General features: G+C 46.8%; 1 protein-coding gene across 1 annotated transcript; it reads left to right on the top strand.

Moving 5' to 3' along the window:
* Positions 1-4,267: 4,267 nt before the first annotated feature.
* LOC308596803 (uncharacterized protein) lies at positions 4,268-18,639 on the top strand (the record flags this gene model as incomplete). Its single annotated transcript, XM_081212077.1, has 7 exons — positions 4,268-4,703; positions 7,758-7,897; positions 10,364-10,480; positions 16,299-16,372; positions 16,465-16,600; positions 17,323-17,418; positions 18,391-18,639. The coding sequence occupies 7 exons, from the start codon at positions 4,268-4,270 to the stop codon at positions 18,556-18,558; spliced, it is 1,167 nt and encodes a 388-aa protein (XP_081068203.1). The 3' UTR covers positions 18,559-18,639.
* Positions 18,640-20,883: the final 2,244 nt, after the last annotated feature.

Here is a 20,883-nt window from a genome sequence, read left to right as displayed (position 1 = left end):
AGGTTAAAGGTATACAAGTGGGAGCTAAACTGTACAAACTGAAAGCATTTGCTGATGACTTAGTATTGACTTTACAATGACTTAGTATTGACTTTACAGGAGCCAGAATCTAGTACTAAAAGGGTATTGGAACTGATCCAAGAATTCGGACAGGTAGCAGGTTTTAAGTTGAACAAGATGAAAACTAAGGTTTTAGAGAAAAATTTAACTGTGAATGAGAGAGAGAAGTTTCAGGAGGAGACAGGACTAACATTGGTTAAGAAAGTGAAATACTCAGGGGTTAACATGACTGCCAAAAATGTGAATTTATAAATAAATGTGAATTTATAAATAAATGTGAATTTATTTAAGGATAACTATGAAAAATGTTGGATTGAAGTGAAAAAGGATTTAGAAATATGGACAAACCTGAAGTTATCATTGTTAGGCCGAATTGCTGTGATAAAAATGAATGTATTGCCAAGGATGTTGTTTTTATTTCAAACATTGCAAATTTTGGATAAGATGGATTGTTTCAAGAAGTTGTTTTAATAATGCATTTGGCTGGCATGCATATTTGTGGTACGATAAGGTCAAAGCACATAAAGCGTTTAAAAATCATATTGTTAGAAAATATAATGGTTGTGAGTTACTCGTGCGTAATCCTGCTCTGTTTGAGCATTAGATTGCCTGGTTAAACCCTCCGGACTGCACAGCCCATCTCAGCGTGGCTGCCCTTAGTCACTCGTAGAATCTGTCTGTGGGCGTTTCTTAAAGCGTTGCCAACATAAGAGTTGTTTGACGCCCAATCGTTTCCGCCTCTCACTGCGCGGGAGTCTCCTGCGCAGGGTGGGCGTGGGCAGCGGGGTGCTTGGGCTCTCCTCGCTAACTTCCAACGAAGAGTCCTGGAGCCCCTGCACCTCCCTGTCCCGTTGCTCTCCTGGATCCCTGGTGTTACACTCATTCTCTTCCCCTTTTTCCCAGCTGAGTCTCCCCCTAGCGCTTGGACCTTCTCCTGCAGAATCAGAGACCCTCTCCTTCTCCCGTGCCTCTGATGGCAGTTCCCTGACAGAAAAGCATTGTTTAATGTTTGGATAAGATATAAGGATTTGTTAGAAAAGAACACCCCAAGATGGTTGTCACCAATGGAAGCGAAGGCACAGGAAAAACTCAATATGGAGGCCAAATGGCCGAAATATTGGGAAATTCTGGAACAAGATGGAGACAGTATAAAATTGCAGAGCTTTGAAAAATAGAAAAATAAAGTGTGAGATTGGCTTCATTATTACCAGATAATGGAGGCATATAACTTGGACAAAAAAATTGGCTTCCAGGTGGAAGAATCAAAATTGGAAACAGAATTGTTAGAGCCAAAAATCAAGAATCTGTCAAGAATGTATAACTTGCTGTTGAAATAGAACACTCAGGATGAAATGGTGAAATCAGCTATGATTAAAAGGGCACAAGATGTTGGACATAACAATGATGGCTGACTAACCATTTCTCACCTTCTCACCCCTTGCCTTTTCCTGTAAGACCTATTACAGTCGTTAAGAGTCGTCAACAGGCTCATCTCAGCTATCTGCCAATCTCCCATTCCCACCACCCTTCTGAGTAATACCCCTCCCCACCTTCTCACTATATAGAAGGATCTGGCAACTTCTGTTTCAGTGTATCTGAAGAAGTGAGCATGCACACGAAAGCTCATACCAAGAACTAACTTAGTTGGTCTTTAAGGTGCTACTGGAAGGAATTTTTTTTATTTTGACTGGGAACAGTTATGGACCACAGGTATGAAGTTTACGACATGTAATGCCCTAAGAGAAAATTTAATGAAAATGATTTATAGGTGGTACATGACACCAGTCAAGCTTGCAAAAATTTACCATTTGCCCGATAATAAATGTTGGAAATGTAATGAGACTGAAGGTACATTCTTTCACCTTTGGTGGACATGCCCAAGGATTAAGACATTCTGGGAGATGATTTATAACGAAATGAAAAAGGTATTCAAATACACCTTCCTGAAGAAACCAGAGGCCTTTCTCCTGGGCATGGTCAGCCAATTGGTGCCAAAGAAGGATAGAACTTTTTTTATGTATGCAACAACAGCAGCAAGAATACTCATCGCGAAGTATTGGAAGACACAAGATTTACCCACCCGGGAAGAATGGCAGATGAAGTTGATGGACTATATGGAACTGGCGGAAATGACTGGCAGAATCCGAGACCAGGGAGAAGAGTCGGTGGAAGAAGACTAGAAAAAGTTTAAAGACTATTTACAGAAATACTGTAAAATTAATGAATGTTAGAAAAATGTTGGAATGAAGTTATATGGCTTTAGTATAAATGTTATAAGGAATTAAGTATAAATAGATAATAGAGTGTTAAAGGAAAAAATAAGGTTAGAATGTGTTAAGATAATTATAGGATAGAAAACAGAGGAAGATGGAAAGGAATTGCTGAAACAATTAATAGAAGTGGAATACAAAAAGGGAGGTGTGAGGAGGTCGTGGAAATAAGTGAATGAAAGATAAGATATTGAAATGTGATGTGTTTTAAACTGTTTTTGTTTTGTTTTGTTGGTTTAATGTGTTAATGTTATGTATTAGTATTAGTGTTATGTAGCGTTTTTGTGTTGTATTGTATTGTCCATTTTTTTTTCTTTTTTGTAGTGTTTAAATTGTTGGAAAAGCAATAAATATTATTATTATTATTTTTAAAAAAGAGCTTTCTGTTCATGCTCAGGGAAACTCATGAGGCAGGACTCCTGAGGAGGGGGAGAAGGGGGAGGGAACTGGAGGTGAATATATGCTCTGTGCAAATGGCTGTGAACTTGTGCTTGTTTGTGAAGTTATCACTCTAGCTCCTTCTACCAATCCCGGATGGTAGAAATAAAGCTTTTTCTCTGAAATTATCCCTTGAGTGCCTGTTTGACTCCCCTTTCCCTCTCTCGGGTGCAGTGCTCTTCCCACCCGAGGGCAAAGCCTGAAAAGGCTACAGGAGTTGTGGCGTCCTCAGGCACAGAGGTTTTCCAGGTAGCTAGTCCCAGGGTCCACTTCTGCAGGCAGCGCACCTCCACCCGCACACAAGACAAGCCGCCTGCAGGAGTCGACTCCTGCAAAGTGGCCCAGCAAGGTGCGATCCTTCCAGCAAGGTTTCAGGGCAGACCTTCAGCCAGACCTAGTCTGTCCTGGGATCCACCCATAATGAGAAAACTAAAACAAAACTATTCACACAAAAGGCAGGCCTTACATCCAGGCTTTTACTGACCGTACATTAAAAGACCTTTTCACAAGAGATATTGAAGATAATAAAACACAGCACCCAGAATTAGGAAGAGATAACCAGGCTGGAATAGTAGATCATGTCAGATCATTTTCCTCCATAAATTTTACAATATTCTTCCACGGTATCCACTTCCTCCCCCCTTTGATCTACATGAGCTTGCTATTTCCAGGTCTGTCAAATATTTGGTCATCCTTCTCACTCTGAGTAAAAAGACTTCCTCATTTCAATGTTTACAAATAAAAATACCATACCAAATACTTTGAATCATTCCCAGATTCTGTCAATATCCAGGGTAATATTTCCCAATTGCTAAATTTCCAGCAATCAAAACTGGAATATCATATTCCAGTCTTAACAGATTACCTAAAAATGACAATTTCTTATCCAGAGATTCTATTTATTTTTTTAAAATAATTTTTTTAATTGATTTTTCCATGGATTCTACTTCTAACACTATATCTTTAACAATTTTTCATATTTCGACCCTCCTCCCCTGGACTTCCCTCGTACTCACATTTGTTTTATTTCCCTATTGTTCACCTTGCGTATTTGATGTTTCCCCAAAATTTCCTCAATACATATAGTCTTATTTTTTGTTGTAGACATTTGTGATTGTTCACTCAAACCCTGCCAATGAGTCCATTTCTTTATGTTGCCTCTTCATATATGTTGTAAATGGTTCCCATTCTCTTTTAAAGTCTTTGTTGTCCTTTTCATGTAATTTTTCTGTTAGTTTTGCCAGTTCTGCATATTCCATAAGTTTCCCTTGCCATTGTTCTTTCGTGGGTATTTCTTCTGTCTTCCAAGTTTGTGCTAATAAAATTCTTGCCGCTGTTGTTGCATACATAAATAATTCCCAGTTTTCTTTTTTTACATCTTGGTCTAAAATTCCTAGAAGGAATGCTTCTGGTTTCTTAACAAAAGTCTTTTTACACAGTTTTTTCAATTCATTATATATCATTTCCCAATAATTCCTAATCTTTTTGCATCTTGCAGGATGCCTTTTTTTCTGAAAAGAAAAAATAAAAACAAGATCTACCCCTCGTATGATGAGGCCCCTGCCCTACTGCCGCCATTGGCGAAGCCTTCAACATCAGCCACAGAGGGCAGGAGGAAAAATCAAGTTGCACCCAAAAACAAGATCTACCCCTCATTTGAGGAAGAGGCCCCCGTCCTACTGCCAGCATTGGCAAAGCCTACACCATCAGCGGCAGAGGCCAGGGCGGCAGAGGCCAGACCCCTAGTCTTGCCAGGGCTGGGGCAGCCCCAGACCAGCACTTTTCAGCAGGCAAGCAGGCAAGACAGCAGGCAAGACCCAAGCAGGGAAGACTCAAGACAGCAGCGGCCCTTGTCCCTGCCCAGCAAGCAAGACACAAGCCAGCAGCGGCCCTCAAAAAAGAAGAGCCTTGCGGACTCTGGGCCAGCGTTCCCAGGTGAGTAGGCAGAACCAGATCCCTTTTGGGTTCCCCTTGGCCTTAGACTTGGTGTTTACCTCTACGGATGTTGGTGATCTGACACTAACAAAAGAAGTGCCATGGTCAGATCACTTCCTGGCGCAACTGGACTTCTCCACGACCCTTCCCCTCTGCAGGGAGGTGGGACCAATTCGGATGGTCCGACCCCGCTACTTAATGGATCCAACTGGTTTCCAGAGAGTGGTAGGGGATGTTTTATCCCAAGTTGATGGCCTCTCGGCTGATTCCCTGGTGGCCCCTTGGAATGCGGAGTTAACCAGGGCTATTGACTGTCTGGCTCTGAAGCGCCCTCTCCGATTGCATGGAGCCCAGACAACTCCATGGTTTTCCCCAGTGCTGAGGGCGATGAAACAATCGTTGAGACAGCTAGAGCACTGATGGCGGAAAACTCACTCTGAATCAGACTGGACACGGGCTAGAGCTCAACGTCGAGCCTACCAAGTGGCAATGGCGACGGCATCTGCAGTAGGAGACTTTTTCAGGTGGTTCGCAATCTATCGGAACCACCTGCACCACCGGGGCCTGGTAGGGACCCCAAGATCTCCTGCAATGCTTTTGCAAAGTTTTTTGCAGATAAAGTCGCTCTGATTCATAAGGAGGTAGACTCCACCGTGGGAGCAGGGCCAGGGCAGGAGAGTGCTAGAGTTCTGTCTGGTCCTGTTACATGGGATCAATTCCAATCTGTTACCTCCGAGGATGTGGACAGGCTGCTTGGACAAGTGAAACCGGCCACCTGTCTCCTTGATCCTTGCCCATCCTGGCTGATAAAAGCGAGCTGGGAAGGGCTGGGCAATGGGCTTCGTGGGGTGGTGAATGCTTCTCTCTGTGAGGGGGCATTCCCAGACCTGCTGAAAGAGGCAGTCATTAAACTGCTTCTTAAAAAAAAAATCTTTAGACCCAGCCAGTTTGGTCAACTATCGCCCAGTCTCAAATCTGCCATTCTTGGGCAAGGTGATTGAGCAGGTGGTTGCCGAACAACTCCAAGCACGCCTGGAGGATGCGGACCATTTGGATCCCTTCCAATCGGGATTCAGGCCTCACCGTGGGACTGAAACTGCCTTGGTCGCGCTGGTTGATGATCTCCGGCGGGCTAGGGACAAAGGAGAGAGCTGTTTCCTAGTTCTGCTGGATCTCTCAGCGGCCTTTGACACCATTGACCATAACATCCTTCTGGACCGTCTAGAGGGGCTGGGAGATGGCGGCACTGCTATACGGTGGTTCCGCTCCTTTCTCCTGGGCCGTGTCCAGAAAGTGGTGTTGGGGGATGAGTGTTCAGACCCCTGGGCTCTCACTTGTGGGGTGCCTCAGGGTTCTGTCCTCTCCCCCATGCTTTTTAATATCTATATGAAGCCGCTGGGAGAGATCATCGGGGGTTTGGGCTGGGTGTTCATCAGTATGCGGATGATACCCAGCTCTACCTCTCCTTTAAATCAGAACCAGTGAAGGCGGTGAAGGTCCTGTGTGAGTGCCTGGAGGTGGTTGGAGGATGGATGGTGGCTAACAGATTGAGGTTGAATCCTGACAAGTCCTGTTTTTGGGGGACAGGGTGCGGGTGGGTGTAGGGGATTCCCTGGTCCTGAATGGGGTAACTGTGCCCCTGAAGGACCAGGTGCGCAGCCTGGGAGTCACTTTGGACTCACAGCTGTCCATGGAGGCGCAGGTCAAATCTGTGTCCAGGGCAGCTGTTTACCAGCTCCATCTGGTACGCAGGCTGAGACCCTACCTGCCCGCGAACTGTCTCGCCAGAGTGGTGCATGCTCTAGTCATCTCCCGCTTGGACTACTGCAATGCGCTCTACGTGGGGCTACCTTTGAAGGTGACCCAGAAACTGCAATTAATCCAGAATGTGGCAGCTAGGCTGGTGACTGGGAGCGGCCACTGGGACCACATAACACTGGTTCTGAGAGATCTGCATTGGCTCCCAGTACGTTTCCGAGCATGATTCAAAGTGTTAAAGCCCTAAACGGCCTCGGTCCTGTATACCTGAAGGAGCGTCTCCACTCCCATCGTTCAGCCTAGACACTGAGGTCCAGCTCCGAGGGCCTTCTGGCGGTTCCCTCATTGCGAGAAGTGAGGCTACAGGGAACCAGGCAGAGGGCCTTCTCAGTGGTGGCGCCCACCCTGTGGAATACCCTCCCTTCAGATGTGCAGGAAATAAGTAGCTATCCTATCTTTAAAAGACATCTGAAGGCAGCCCTGTTTAGGGAAGTTTTTAACATTTAACGCTGTATTGTTTTTAATACTTGATTGGGAGCCGCCCAGAGTGGCTGGGGAAACTCAGCCAGATGGGCGGGGTATAAATAATAAATTATTATTATTATGATACAAGGCTGGGGTCTCTCTTGGTTTCCTTGATGTCTGGGTGCAAGTCCCCCCCACCCCACCCCTCCTTGTTATGAGGCGTGTAACATGGAGCAGGGACTTCCGGGTGGCTGCCCCTGTTCTGCATTGCTGGGGGTTGGACTAGGTGACCCCGCAGGTCCCTTCAGACGCTACAGTTCTATGATCCCTGTTCAGATATGGCATGCACCCGCTCATTGCAACAGGCGAGAAGCCCCCTGAGAAAGAACTTGCCGTCTTTTCTCGTGTATAAGACTAGGTTTTTTACCCCCCAAATCAAGTGTCAAATTGGGGCTCCTCTTCTACAGGGGGAGTGTTGAGGGGGGACGGGCGCTTGGTTGTAGCTGCCAGGAGGAGATTCCCAGCCATGATTTCTTTGCTGTGGAAAGGGCTGTTGTCGACTGGCAGACGATAGGTGACTTGGTGGTTGATGCCTGCAACTGTGCAATTTGATTAATGGCTCCCTCCCCCCAAATAAAACTCAACCACTCTGGGCAACCCCTCCCCAAAACAGCTTAACAAGTCTTGGCAATCTGCCCCCATTTCTAAATTTTGAGTGCCCAAAAATATGGAGCGTCTTATATATGGGGGCGTGTTATACATGGAAAAATACGGTACCTTTCCCTCTCATCTGCCTCATTTACTCACCCCTCTCTCTCTTTCTTTCTGAAGAACTCTCTGATGAAAACTTCAAGTTCCTGTGGATGGGTAAGAAAATGCTGGGAGGAAGAACAATCCCAGAAGCTTTGGAGAGGATGGATGAAAGGGAGATTTTGGACACCATCCTCCAACACCTCCAGACATCTCCCCAGGTGTGTGTGATGCAGGGTGGATTTGATTGAAATCAAATCAATTTAAAACATATTTTTACATTCTTGCTTGTATAATCTTAATATTTACAACCAGATGAAGGTTTCATTTTGGGAATAATAAATTTCCAGAGTAGTTTTTACTACTGATTTGGTTATACTGTTAGAAATGCATAGACAAATAATTATGAAATTATTGTGGGGTATAATAAGTTAACTGTGTACAGACGCTTCAGGTTACATACGCTTCAGGTTACCGACTCCGCTAACCCAGAAATAGTACCTCGTGTTAAGAACTGCCATCGGCTCAGGGGCGAGAGGGGAAAAGCCGGGTGGATTACAGAGAGCCCCCAAAGATCGTGGGAAGCAGCAGTTCCTCAGCGGAGGAAGGAGAGGAGATGCAGGGGTCGGAGGAGGCAAGGCGGTGCCTGGACACCTTGCCTGAGCAAAGCGGGGAGGAGGGGGGTCCCCCATTACCCAAGCCTTCCTTGCGCAGTAGGCTTCCGCGCAGAGAGGGGAGGCGCAGACTGGGCGCCAAGAAATTACTCTGCTGGGGAAGGTTGAAGGGCCGCCCACTCTCAGATTCTGCCCGTGAATGAGCAAGACAGGGAATAGAGGCGCTCTGCATTCTAAAAGTTTTGATCACTAAGAAGAAAGCTTGAAAACAGACTCTTGAGCCATATTGCCTGATTGCTCTCAAGCAACCAACCGATACCTCTAACAGTGGTGCTTCAGGTTAAGAACAGTTTCAGGTTAAGAACAGACCTCCGGAACGAGTTAAGTTCTTAACCTGAGGTACCATTGTAGATTTGGACAACTTTTCTGCTGTACCTTATTGGAAGGAGAAAAATAATCATTTCCTTAATAAGAATTTAAACAATTTATTTAACTAAAACAATAACATTATAGCTTATATATCCATGATGTAGTTAAACATTTTTTTAAAAAAAATTCTTAGACTGAATTTTAGCATATATGAAAAACTTAAAATAAACCCTTACTACCCAGTGAATAGCCTCTGGACTATAATGCAACTTAAATAGAAAAATATATTCCGAAAGATTTTTCCTCTAAAAGCATTTTATTTTAGAAATCCAATTTAATTTTTTTTAAAAAATGTGATTTAAATCAAAGAAATCCATTAAAAAAAATAATGGGTCATTGATTTTTATCCACCCTGGTCTGATGTTGCGCAGCGTGAACCAGGATTTCCCAACCTGGTGCCCTCTGAATGTTCTGGACCATATGCTGCCTGGGGCTGGTGGGAGCATGTAGAAGGGTTCAAGTTGAGGGGAACTGCCATTAACTATCACAGACAAAGGCAAACTCGGCCCTCCAGCTGCTTTGGGACTACAGCTCCCATCATCCCTAGCTCACAGGACCAGCAGGTCAGGGGTGATGGGCATTGGAGTCCCCAAACAGCTGGAGGGCCGTCTTTGCCTAGGCCTGAACTATTGGGAGCCTAGCTTGGAGGAAGGTCCTGTTTGCACATGCAGGAGACGACTTTCCGCTGGTGAGAAGGAGTGGCAACCGCCAGTCTGGGGGGGGGGGGCTTGAAAAGAGGACCAGGCAAACTTGGGGAAGCAGAGAAGACGATCAGTGCAGGATCTGTAGACCGGAAGAAGAACCAATCCATGAACTTGATTTGGTGGGGTGACTTGGACCCCAGGAAATGTTGTATGTTTTTTTCTTTATTCAGAAGCATTCCTGCCTCCAACAGTGGAGGAAGAGCAATTAGGACATGCTGAACTTGTCAACTTTCAAATTCCCCAAATGAGGAATAATAAAGAGTTGTAATAGGGACGCGGATGGCGCTGTGGGTTAAACCACTGTGCTGCTTGGGCTTGCCGATCGGAAGGTTGGCGGTTCGAATCCCTGCGATGGGGTGAGCTCCCGTTGTTCGGTCCCAGCTCCTGCCCACCTAGCAGTTCAAAAGCACATAGTGCAAGTAAATTAATAATAATAATAATAATAATAATAATAATAATAATAATAATAATAATAATATATTTATATCCAATCCCTCCCCAGCCGAAGCCAGTACTGCTCCGGCTGGAAGGTAAACGGCATTTCCGTGTGCTGCTCTGGTTTCGCCAGAAGCGACTTAGTCATGCTGGCCACATGACCTGGAAAAACTGTCTGCAGAAGCGGACAAATGCCGGCTCCCTCGGCCTTAAAGCGAGATGAGCTTTAAGCCCAGAGTCATTTGCGACTGGACTTAATTGTCAGGGGTCCCTTTACCTTTACCTTTAAAGAGTTGTAACATGACTTGGGAATTCAGAAGATGTGTAAAATTGCATACAAATCATTAAAACAATTGCCTAGTACTTGCAATCTATTATTATTATTTAGTATCACCCGACATTTTCAGACGCTAAAATTGAAATTCTTTGGTTTTCCAAAAGCAGTTGATGTAGCTGGTGGGGTCTCTCCTCCCTGTGACTCACCCAAACCTTCCCCAACCCTTAGAATGCCCTCTATAGATATTATGGACTCAAGCTGCGGGATTCCAGGAGCGCAGAGACAGTCCACCAGTACCTGCACTTACTCCTGAGGTTGGCTCTCGAAGAGGAAGCAGACAGAGAGGTGAGTGAATGTGTGGGACTGTGACTGCGCTCACACGGAGACTCTCCACCTCCAGCCGTGTCCTGGAAGAGCCTCCTCCTTCTGAACCCTCCTGCTTCAAGCGCCTCCCCAGGCTGCTCCCCAGTGTCCCACCACCACAATCCAGGGTCCCCCACTCTTACTCATCCAGCCAGTCCCTGACATTACCCCACAGACCCCACCAGCCCTCTGTCCTCATTTCCGGATTGGTCTCTGCTCGTGCCCACCCGGTCACCCCCTCAAAGGAGGAACAGTTTTTCAGCATTCAACATATCTGGGGCAGATTTGTTTAGTTTTGGGTTCGATCAGAGCAGCCAACAAGTGGCCCTCAATGCCTTTCTTGGCAGCCCTCAGCAACCTTGGAGGCACCCCTACACACCTGTAGGCCTTGCACCGCCTTCCCAAAGCTGGGTAAGGAGGTGCTGGGCTTGGGGAAGGAGGCAGGTGTGATCTGTCAGGGTCCTAGAGTCCTCAGTTAGCTCTTTCCCACCTTGGGCAAGAAGGTGGGAAGGCGCTAGGTCCCACCAGAGCCTCGTGCCTCCTTCCCAAAACCCAGCGCCTCACCTGCCTACCTTTGGGAAGGCAGCATGCAGGCCGGGGCGTGTGTGTCAAATGTTGGCCTTGCTCCCCTCTCCCACATGACAAGTCAGTGTGCAGCCCACAGGTTCTGTGCTGAACTACTCTTGTGGCCCACTTGGTATGAGAAATTGGAGCACCCTGGTTTAGATGGTGCATATTCCTGCTCTGGCGCCTTTGGGTGAGGGGTGGATTACAAATACTTCCAGTGTATAAATGATGCATTTTAATGTAGTTGGGTGTTTAATGAAGCCAAGAACTGTATCACAAGATTCGAAAATGTCAGAATGCAAGGCATCCTTGCATTGCAAGCTGCACATGAGTCTGGGAGGTGTGGTCTGGTCAGTTCACATCAGAATCCACAGAAATATCGTTCTTCAAACCACCCCTATTATTATCCAGGATGAAAGAATCTGTTCAAACTGGTTCTCTAAGTGTCTCATTTCCCCACTCTTAAATTTGGTTCCCCACATTTTGCAGCAATCTGCTTACAGAATCACATTTATCCTCCGTCCCTCATGATCAGCTTAGCTTAATGGTTGCCATCAATTTCATTTTAATTGATTTTAATTAATTTTTATAATGAAATGTTTTTAGAATGTTGTACTATTTTATTGTTGTTAGCCGCCCTGAGCCCGGCTTTGGCTGGGGAGGGTGGGATATAAATAAAATTTATTACTATTATTATTATCACTAATTGCAATCAAGAAAACGACATGTTTGACATGCCTCATTCTCTCTAGGGAATTTCTGAGGCTATCGGTGTGGCTTCAAGCACCCATATTTCCCAGGTGCTGGTGGCAGTGCGGGATTTTGGCCGTGCAGCCATTAAAAGGAAGACTGAGACGTCTGAGGTAAGGGTGTGAAGTGAGGAAGGAGCATAGCAAGAGTGTAGGTCAGCCACCCCCAGCCTTGTGCCCCTTCCCCATCCGTGTGTTTTGAGTTGGAACTCCCATCAGCCCCTGACAGCATGGCCAATGGTTAGACGAAGATCCTGGCAAATTGGATCCTTAGCAGCTATTTACATCCACACCAAAACATGTGAAGCAGCCTCTGGGTTCCTCTGATCTAGGAAAACAGAGCTGTGTTGGAGAAGAACAAATCCTGCCCCATTTCCAAATATGCTCTTTTTCAAGGGATGGGATCCTTACCATTCCAAAAAGGCAATTAGATCTGCTCATCCTCTCAGTATGGAAGCCAGACAACTTCCTCTGTGGGTATGTCTCAGTCATCCTTCTGAAGTGGGCTCCAGCAGTCCTGTCTCTGTGGCTCCAGATCCTAGATCTGATCTGATCCCTTGACTCAGTCAGTCAGTCAAACGGAATCGTTAGAAACCATTGGTCATCCCCAGAGTACATGCAATACAAAAGTACACTGGCCCATGTTTTTAGGTTGGTTGTCAGATGGTTGGTTGGCATTTCTTCAATAGTGGAAGCTAATGGGGGACCCCAAGGGTCATCTAGTCCAACCCCCTCCAATGCAGGAATCTCAGCTCAAGCATCCCTGAGAGATGGCCATCCAACCTCCAACGGAGAGTCCACAACCTCCCAAGGGAGAGTGTTGTGCTGTCAGAAAGCTTTGAATGAAGAACCTCTTAGAGTTTGGAAGAGGGGACACCACTCCAACTGAGGGGAGGGAGCAGAAACCAAGAGAGAAGGCAGTCGGCAGGCTGGGAGAGGCAGAGAGAAATAGGGGAGAGGTTTCAGCTGCATCCCGGGGCAGGGCAGCTGCCAAATTTGCTCTCGTGCAAGGGTTCTTCTGCTTACGGGAGTGCCTGCTGGCCCCATTCAACTATGTTCTAGAGTAGACCCATTGAATTTAATGAAGATGACTAAGTTAGGCCCATTCATTTCAACAGGTCTACTTGAAGCAAAGCATAGTTGAGTGTCACTCTCTGTGTTCACCTCCATATATTTGTCAATTAAGCAAATTATTACAAAGGCATAGTAACTGCGTGCGGATCTAACAGTTCCATAACCTGAGGGGGCCTTGGGGTCATGTGCCCCCGACTCTCCAATTCTCCAACCCAGCTGGAAGGGGATCAGAACCTTTTCCTTCCACTTTCAGTTAACTTCCCTCAAGCTTCCGGTCTCCTTTTTGCAACTGTGCTAGAGGAGAAGGGAGCAGGAGCCGATGAGTCCAAGGCTCATTCACACAATAATAAACCATAGTTTATCACAGAGGTAACCAAAATGGTGCCCTTCAGATGCTACAGACTGCAACTCCCATCCCTCCTGACCACTGGCCATACTGGCTGAGGCTGATGGGAGCTAGAGGCCAACCTATGTTGATGCCCTCTGGTTTATTGTTACATCTGAACGCAGCCCTGAACTCTCTTGTGCTCTGCCATCCAAGAGAAATGAAACCCAGGAGTGTGGTACCCCTGGATTTTTGCTGAGAGTTGGGAAATGACCAAGGAAATTTCCCAACCCTCACTATGGAGAAGATGAGCAGATCCACCCAGTTCATTTTAATTTTAAAAAAGCAGCTCCCATGGAAAAGAGCACCAGTGGTCAGTCTACCCTACACTGTCCTGTACTTTCTCCCTGGTTGACTGACCAAACCCAAAGAGAACACCTTCATGGTTCCTTGTCATCCTGGGAAAAAATTGACCAGTGGGGTGTCACAGGGTTCTGTCCTGGGCCCGTTGTTGTTCCACGTTTTTTTAAAAATAAATGACTTGGATGAAGGAATTGAGGGGATGCTCATCAAATTTGCAGATGACACCAAACTGGGAAGGGTAGCCAATGCCACAGAAGACAGAATCGGGATTCAAGATAACCTTAACAGATTGGAGAACTGGGCCCAAACTAACAAAATGAAATTCAGTAGGGTCAAATGTCAGGCTCTACATTTAGGCAGGAAGAACCCGATGCACATATGTAGGATGGGGGAGGCCTGGCTTGCCAGCAGTTTGAGTTTCCTGGAGGAAAAAAAATACAAAATTTGTAAGTCTGCACAACAACTTGTTGTTGTTGCTTAGTCGTTTAGTCGTGTCCGACTCTTCGTGACCCCCTGGACCAGAGCACGCCAGGCACTCCTGTCTTCCACTGCCTCCCGCAGCTTGGTCAAACTCATGCTGGTAGCTGCGAGAACACTGTCCAGCCATCTCGTCCTCTGTTGTCCCCTTCTCCTTGTGCCCTCCACCTTTCGCACAACAACTTACTGACTACTAATATTTTCCCAGCTGCTAAAAGGTCCCAAGTAAATGGTGATTTGTCTCCAATTGCACTTAAGGTTCCCAAACTCACTTTCCCCATCCTTTCCCTCCAGAATACTAGCGAGACCAATGCCAGTATCACCGCCATCCTTTGCTGCGGGCAAATGGCATTCGGGGCATGGCAGGATGAGCTCCCCCTTTTCATAGACCTCATAACACAGGAACTCCTCTTCCAATTCCAGAACAGCAGGAAGGTATGGCTCTGATTATCACACGGACTCCTGTTGTTTGTTCTCTCAGCTATACCATACTTTTCCGTGTATAAGACAAGGTGTTTTTTATTATTATTAAAAAATGATGTTTAAAAATGAGGGTCATCTTATACACAGATAGTGCATAGGGGGGACATGGGTTTGGTTGCCGCTGCAAGCCGGAGATAGTCAGTGGCTATTGTGCGTGTTATTGGTGGCTGCGGCAAGGGGTGGTGTTGACTGGCTGTCGCTGCGGAAATTGGGAAGGCGGTTGGCGGTTTCTGCCGGCGAGGGACAGACAATAGGTGGGTTTTGCGACGTGTGTAAGTGGCAGCATAGGTCCAGCGGGTGAGCAATTTTTGGAATCCCCTCCCCCCAAATAGCTGAACAACTGTGGGTAATCCTCCCTTCCAAAAGCTCAGCAACTCTGGGCAATCCTCCCCCCCCCCATTTTCTTAATTGGGAGTCCCCCCTAATAGGGGGTCTCTTATACATGAAAAAATACGGTACATCCTGCCTTTCTCCTGTCATATTACTCCAGGAGGTGTGCAACCATTTCCCCCGTGGTCACCATCCAGGCACTGAGCAGACCTCCTGAGCTCCGTCAAGGTCCTTGCACCACATTGCCTTCAGACTGTGCCCTAGGGCAGGGTCTTTGGCTTCATCCACCAAAGGGTTGTAGACTGGGGTGTATACTGGCTCCACCCTTAGGACCAGATGGGGCATTACAGTGGTACCTTGGTTCTCAAACTTGATCCATTCTGAAACCAAAGTGTTCCAAACCAAGGCACGCTTTCCCATAGAAAGTAATGCAAAATGGATTAATTCTTTCCAGACTTTTTAAAAAGAAACCCTAAAACAGCAATTCAACATGAATTTAACTATCTAACAAGACCATTTCTGGGTTAGGGTTAGGGTAAGGATTAGAATTAGGGTTAGGGTCAGTGTGGCTTTATGTTTCCTTGTGATTTTGATTCAAACTCAATTTTACAAAATCCCTTCTCCTTTCAGAACGAGGATTTGAAGAAGAGCTTTATGAAGGCAGCAACTCTAACAACCAAGGCGCTTCTGCAATCGAATGTGGGACATGTCACCTTCCCCCACAAAGAGGAGCTCACCTTCTGCATCATAGTGAGTAGAAAGAAAAAGAAAAAAAAGAGGGGGAATCTCCTGGGGTTTCTTTTCAGAGCGTTTTTTCTTAAAAATAGCTGTGTAGGTCTAGCTCTGGGTTGCATGTTCTGACCATCTGGCCCCAAACCATTTCTGGGTGGTCACCTTCTGCTCCAGCTGAAGTTTCCAAACCCTCTTGAAAGGCAGCCCTCCATTGTGGCAACCTCAGCAGGCTGTCACCAGCGCCTAAGGAAAAGAGGCTAGGTTCTCCCCGGAGGAGAGGGCTGTCGAGGGCTCCCAGCCATGATTGCTATGTTCGACCTCCACAGAGGAAGGAAGCCATGTTTCTGCATATAGTTGCTGGAAGCCACAGGCGGGGAGAGGGCTCTTGGGGGGCTCATGGTCTGCTCCCTGGCTTCTCACAGATGTCTGGCTGGCCACTGTGGACGAGATGGGCCCTTGGCCTGGTCAAGAAGGCTGGTCTTCTGCTCTTCTTATGGGGTAGAGCTCTGCCCAGGAGAAAAAGGGATCTTCTTCCCAGATCCAGGAAGCCCACTCTTCTCCCCTAGGAGGACCCACTTGCCAATTGCAAAGAAGTTGTCAAGTGGGCTGGATAGAGAGCACACCTCAGGGCTTGGTGTGGTGGTGGCGGCAGGGATGGCGCCTCCAGGTCCCTGACATGCTGTGTGCTTCCCCACCACAGGAGGTTATCAAAGAGGAGCCAGTGGCATCACTCACCATCCTGCACCAGGCGATGGAAAACATCACTCGCCTGACGTAAGTACGGCCAGGCACAGTACATATTTCTTCACCAGGTTTATGGGCTGCTGGGTGCTGATCCTTTCCTCTCCCCTTCTTTCTCTTCTCAGTGCCTTGAGACCATGCATGGGCCCCCTGCTCCGGGCTCAGCTGATCAAGAGAACCATCCAGAAGGTCTTCCAATTGCCATCACTGCAGGTTACGAAGATCAAGGCCGGGAGCTCTGTGCCACCAACGCAGAGCCAGGTGACTGGACCTTCTGCTTCTGGAGGAAAATGGGGTTGCCAGGTTAAAGGATTTGAGGGCAAAGAGTCTGAGCCGTGTAAGCCGCAAAGAATGCTGCCTGAGACACTTGACCCATCACAATGATGTAACAGCCAGAGACTTGGGGTGTATATTTTTGATTTTAATCATGTTTCCATATTTATTGCATTTCACCTTTGCTAGAATGCATCCACGTATGATTCCTGCATGCCTGCATTTTGTGACTCTCATGCCTCCCTCCTACGCTGCATTTAATTTAATTTGTTTGCTTGTTTGTTTATCTGCTGCCCATCTGACTGGGTTACTCTCGCCACTCTGGGCGGCTTCCAACAAATTAAAACACAGCCAGACGTCAAATATTTAAAACTTCCCTATGCAGGGCTGCCTTCAGACGGAAGTATAATGATGTATCTCTCTGACACCTGATAGGAGGGTGTTCCGCGGGGTGGGCCCCCCCACCAAGGCGGCCCTCTGCCTTGGAACACCCCAAGGAAGTTGAGCCCAGTCTGGAGTCCTGTATCTTTATAGCGCAGGACCTGTAACCTTACATACATCAAGAAACGTTTGATGTTTAGGACTCTTTGTGTGCCGTGCTTGAACCCCTGCATAAGCTTTGTTACAAATTTGGGCTAGAAGGCTCCAGAGCATATGGGATTTCCATGGGGGTCTTCAGCTTCTAAGTGCTTTTGCTTCTCTCCTTCCAGGACTGTTATCAGCAAACTGTCTACATCTGGCTCAACATGCTCACCAGCTTGCTGTCGGAGGCCCCCTCTCTGGAGACGCTGCAGGAGATATTAGTGGTAAGGGAGCCCCCAAGGTGTCAGAGCAGGGGGAAGCAGCAGACCCTCTTGAAATGATTGCACGGGGGGCATCTGTGGCCAACGCGCTGGTTGTGGGTGCTGATGGTCACGTGGGCCTCTGTTCTGCCAGCAATGCTTGTGCAAGGCACACAAGATATGTCCTCTGCTGATGGCGTATGGGGAAGGGCCGTGGCTCGGGACAGAGCATCTGTCTTGCATGCCCAAGGTCCCCGGTTCAGTCCTCAGCATCTCCAGGTGGGGCTGGGAAAAGGCTCTCTGTCTGAAAGCCCAAAGGGCCAACTGCCAGTCCTGTGGATCAATGGCGCTATAAAGATACAGGACTCCAGACTGGGCCCAAAGGGCCAACTGCCAGTCCTGTGGATCAATGGCGCTATAAAGATACAGGACTCCAGACTGGGCCCAAAGGGCCAACTGCCAGTCCTGTGGATCAAGGGCCAACTGCCAACTGCCAACTGCCAACTGCCAACCTGTGGATCAATGGCTGGGCTTGGTCTAAGGATGCTTCCTGCATTCCATTGCTATGGCTGTGGTGAGGTGTATGTTGTATTGTTGCAATTATCACACACACAAACACACCAATGACAGATTGCAGGGCGGTTCACAACATAAAAATACAAAATCAGAACAGAAAATGAATAATAAAACAAAAGCAACCCAAGAGCCAATTAATATCTAATTCTACTAATGCTTTTTTAAAAACGGCTTCTTTTTTCTGTGTCTTTAGTTGTTCTTGTTTTGTTTGTAAGCGGCCTCGAGTCCCTGTCTGGGAAAGAGGTGGGGTATTATTATTATTATTATTATTAATAATAATAATAAACAAATTGCAGCAAACTTTCTCCTTTACAAAACAACCCCTTTTTGCAATTTGTCCCCTCTATGAAGCTTTGTGAATTTGCAAACCTGGATTAAGGGTTGTCCTTCCATGTGATGACGATGATTTCTCTCTCACAGCACACAAATGGCTGGATTGACTCCACAAAAATCAGTGAGAGGCAAAGAGCAGTCAAGACCACCAACGTACTCATAAAATATGTCTCCGAGCATTTGGACTTTGATGTGAGTGACCAAGGCTTAATGCTGCAATTTCAAATCATATTGCGTTGGAAAGTTCAGGTGTGAACTAGATGAAAGCTGTATGGCATGGCCATCCCAGGGAAAGGTGCCAGCCAGTGCTATTTTTCTAGAAAAAGAGGTGCCAGGACTCACCATGAGCTCACCTCCCTCATTCTCTTATAATGGCAATAGTGCCCACCTGAGAGGTGCCAGTGTTAGCTATTTGCAGTATAGTAGCACTGCAGAGAGCTTGCTGGGGAGACCATGCATTAAAAAGGGACTCAAAAATAACTTAAACAAGGTTTTAATAACAAAAACAAAAACTCCTAAATACACCAACAACAAACCAGACCCAACCACCAACCCATCCCCCAGGGTAACGGAAGAGCTAGGGGCTGCTCCTTATATACTACACCCAAATGCTGACACAGCTTAATCAATACAACTCAGCACCTGCTGTGTTTCACAGCTGTAAAGCTGGGTCTCGTTATTTTGCTCTGGCCCTTGCTCTGGCCCCTTAAAGACATACACAACTGGTGGAACAATGATGAACCTTTACATTTAAAGAAACCATTCAACATTTCCCCTGCGGTTCATCATTGTGGAACAAAATCGTAAAGCATATTTTGTACATGTCTTTCATGAGTAACCTTTGGAAGTGCTTTAGTAAAAATGTCTGCAATTTGATTGTCACCTGGAACATATTGAAATACAATCATTTCGTCAGCAATTGGTTTCTTTACAAACTGTAAACGTAACCTTAAGACTCTAGTGCGCTGCGTATTGGTCTCTGAACACAGGATAGCAAGTCCGCTCTGGGAATCAAGGTAAACTCTTACTGGTAGTGTTACTTGCATCTGTAGGTCTGCAAATACTTGCAGATACCATTCCACATCATGAGTGGCCTGAACGCATGCACATAATTCACTCTCTGTTGTGGAGAGACAAATAATGGTTTGTGTCTGGGACTTCCATTCAAATGGACAACCGTTATAACAAAACACCATACCAGACACATCCCTGCAATTATTTTGTTCCACTGCATGAGATGCATCACAGAAAATTTCAAAACCTTTGTCAATACATGATGTAAACTGCAACCTATAATGTTTGGTATGTTTAAGGTACACTACCACTCTCTTAAGAGCAGAGAAACATTGCGTAGTGGGCTTTCCCACAAATTTTGCCAGAAAGTGAAAGGCATAAGTTATATCTGGTCTTGAGATTCTTTGAATGAAATTTAGCTTGCCTATAGCAGAACGATACAAAGTTTTGTTAGGAAATGGCTTATCTTCACCTGTAAAGGTGAAACCACACACCATAGGCGTATCCTTCCCATTTGCATTTTCTTAAACCCATTTTGAATCAATAAGTCTCATATCTGGGGTTTGTGGTACAAGAGACCAGGTGCTATGCTCTTTTAAAGAAGCTATCTCAGAGTTGATAGCTTTATACCAATTTACAACTTGGTGCTTAGGTAAATTCTGAACATCATTGTAGCTTTTTGGCTCAAAAACCGCCTTATTGGCATACACAGTATTTAAATGTTCATCTGCAATGGATGTTGTCAGAGCTGCTTCAAGATCCTAGCTCACAGAGGATCACGCTAGCCAGCGGTCATTAAGTAAAAGTCTTTATTGAGTTACAGTTTCCATTCCCAAGCTGCTGCGTGCAACTCTACGTCTAATGGCTAGATCGGCGAAGCTCCGTCTGAGTCTCCGCCCCTTGTGCACCAACTTAATATCCTAGCCCTGCTCCACCTTTTCCGCCTGACTGCTCTCCTCTGGGTCCCTCTGCCCCCCGGGGTCTCTTCCTTCCGGGATTCTTCTGACGCCGACCCCCCGGAACTCCCTGTCTCCTTGCGCCGGGCTTTAGGACCTGGCTCCCTTTCCTGGCTGCCTACTGCGTCACTTTCCTGTGCATTTGAACTTGGCGTGCGCGCCCAACCTTCCACTTTCCGTCTGACCGTTTCTTCGCTCCCCGATGGAGGTGTGGCCACTCCTGACTCGTGCCCTCCCCCCTGTTGCGAGCTGCCAGCGCTTGATCTCTGGCGCTCTTCCTCTTCCCTGCTCTCTGGCTGTGACGCTGGTCCCGATTTCCAACTGCTCTCCTCGGAGTCCCCTCTGGCCCTATCTTCCTGGGGTGTCCCCCTAGGCTCCCCCCTTGCCCTGACCACTGGTGCTCCTTTCTGTGAATCTTCTGATTCACTGGAAAGACTCGGAGATCTCGGGTCGTCGTCATCACTCATCTTTTCTTCTGCCTCCTCCCCCTCGCTCTCTGTTTCCTCCCTTGCCCTTGCCTCTGCTCCTGAACCCCTGACATCCATCCCCCCCTCGAAGCCCCCCGTTCCCCCCTCCCCTCCTTCCGGTGCGGGAACCGGGTGCTGCTGTG

The sequence above is a fragment of the Podarcis bocagei genome, assembly GCF_964188305.1.
Source record: "Podarcis bocagei genome assembly, chromosome: 1".
NCBI lineage: Eukaryota > Metazoa > Chordata > Lepidosauria > Squamata > Lacertidae > Podarcis > Podarcis bocagei.
The sequence above is the reverse complement of the archived record's forward strand: the minus strand, read 5'-3'. Positions and strand labels throughout refer to the sequence as shown.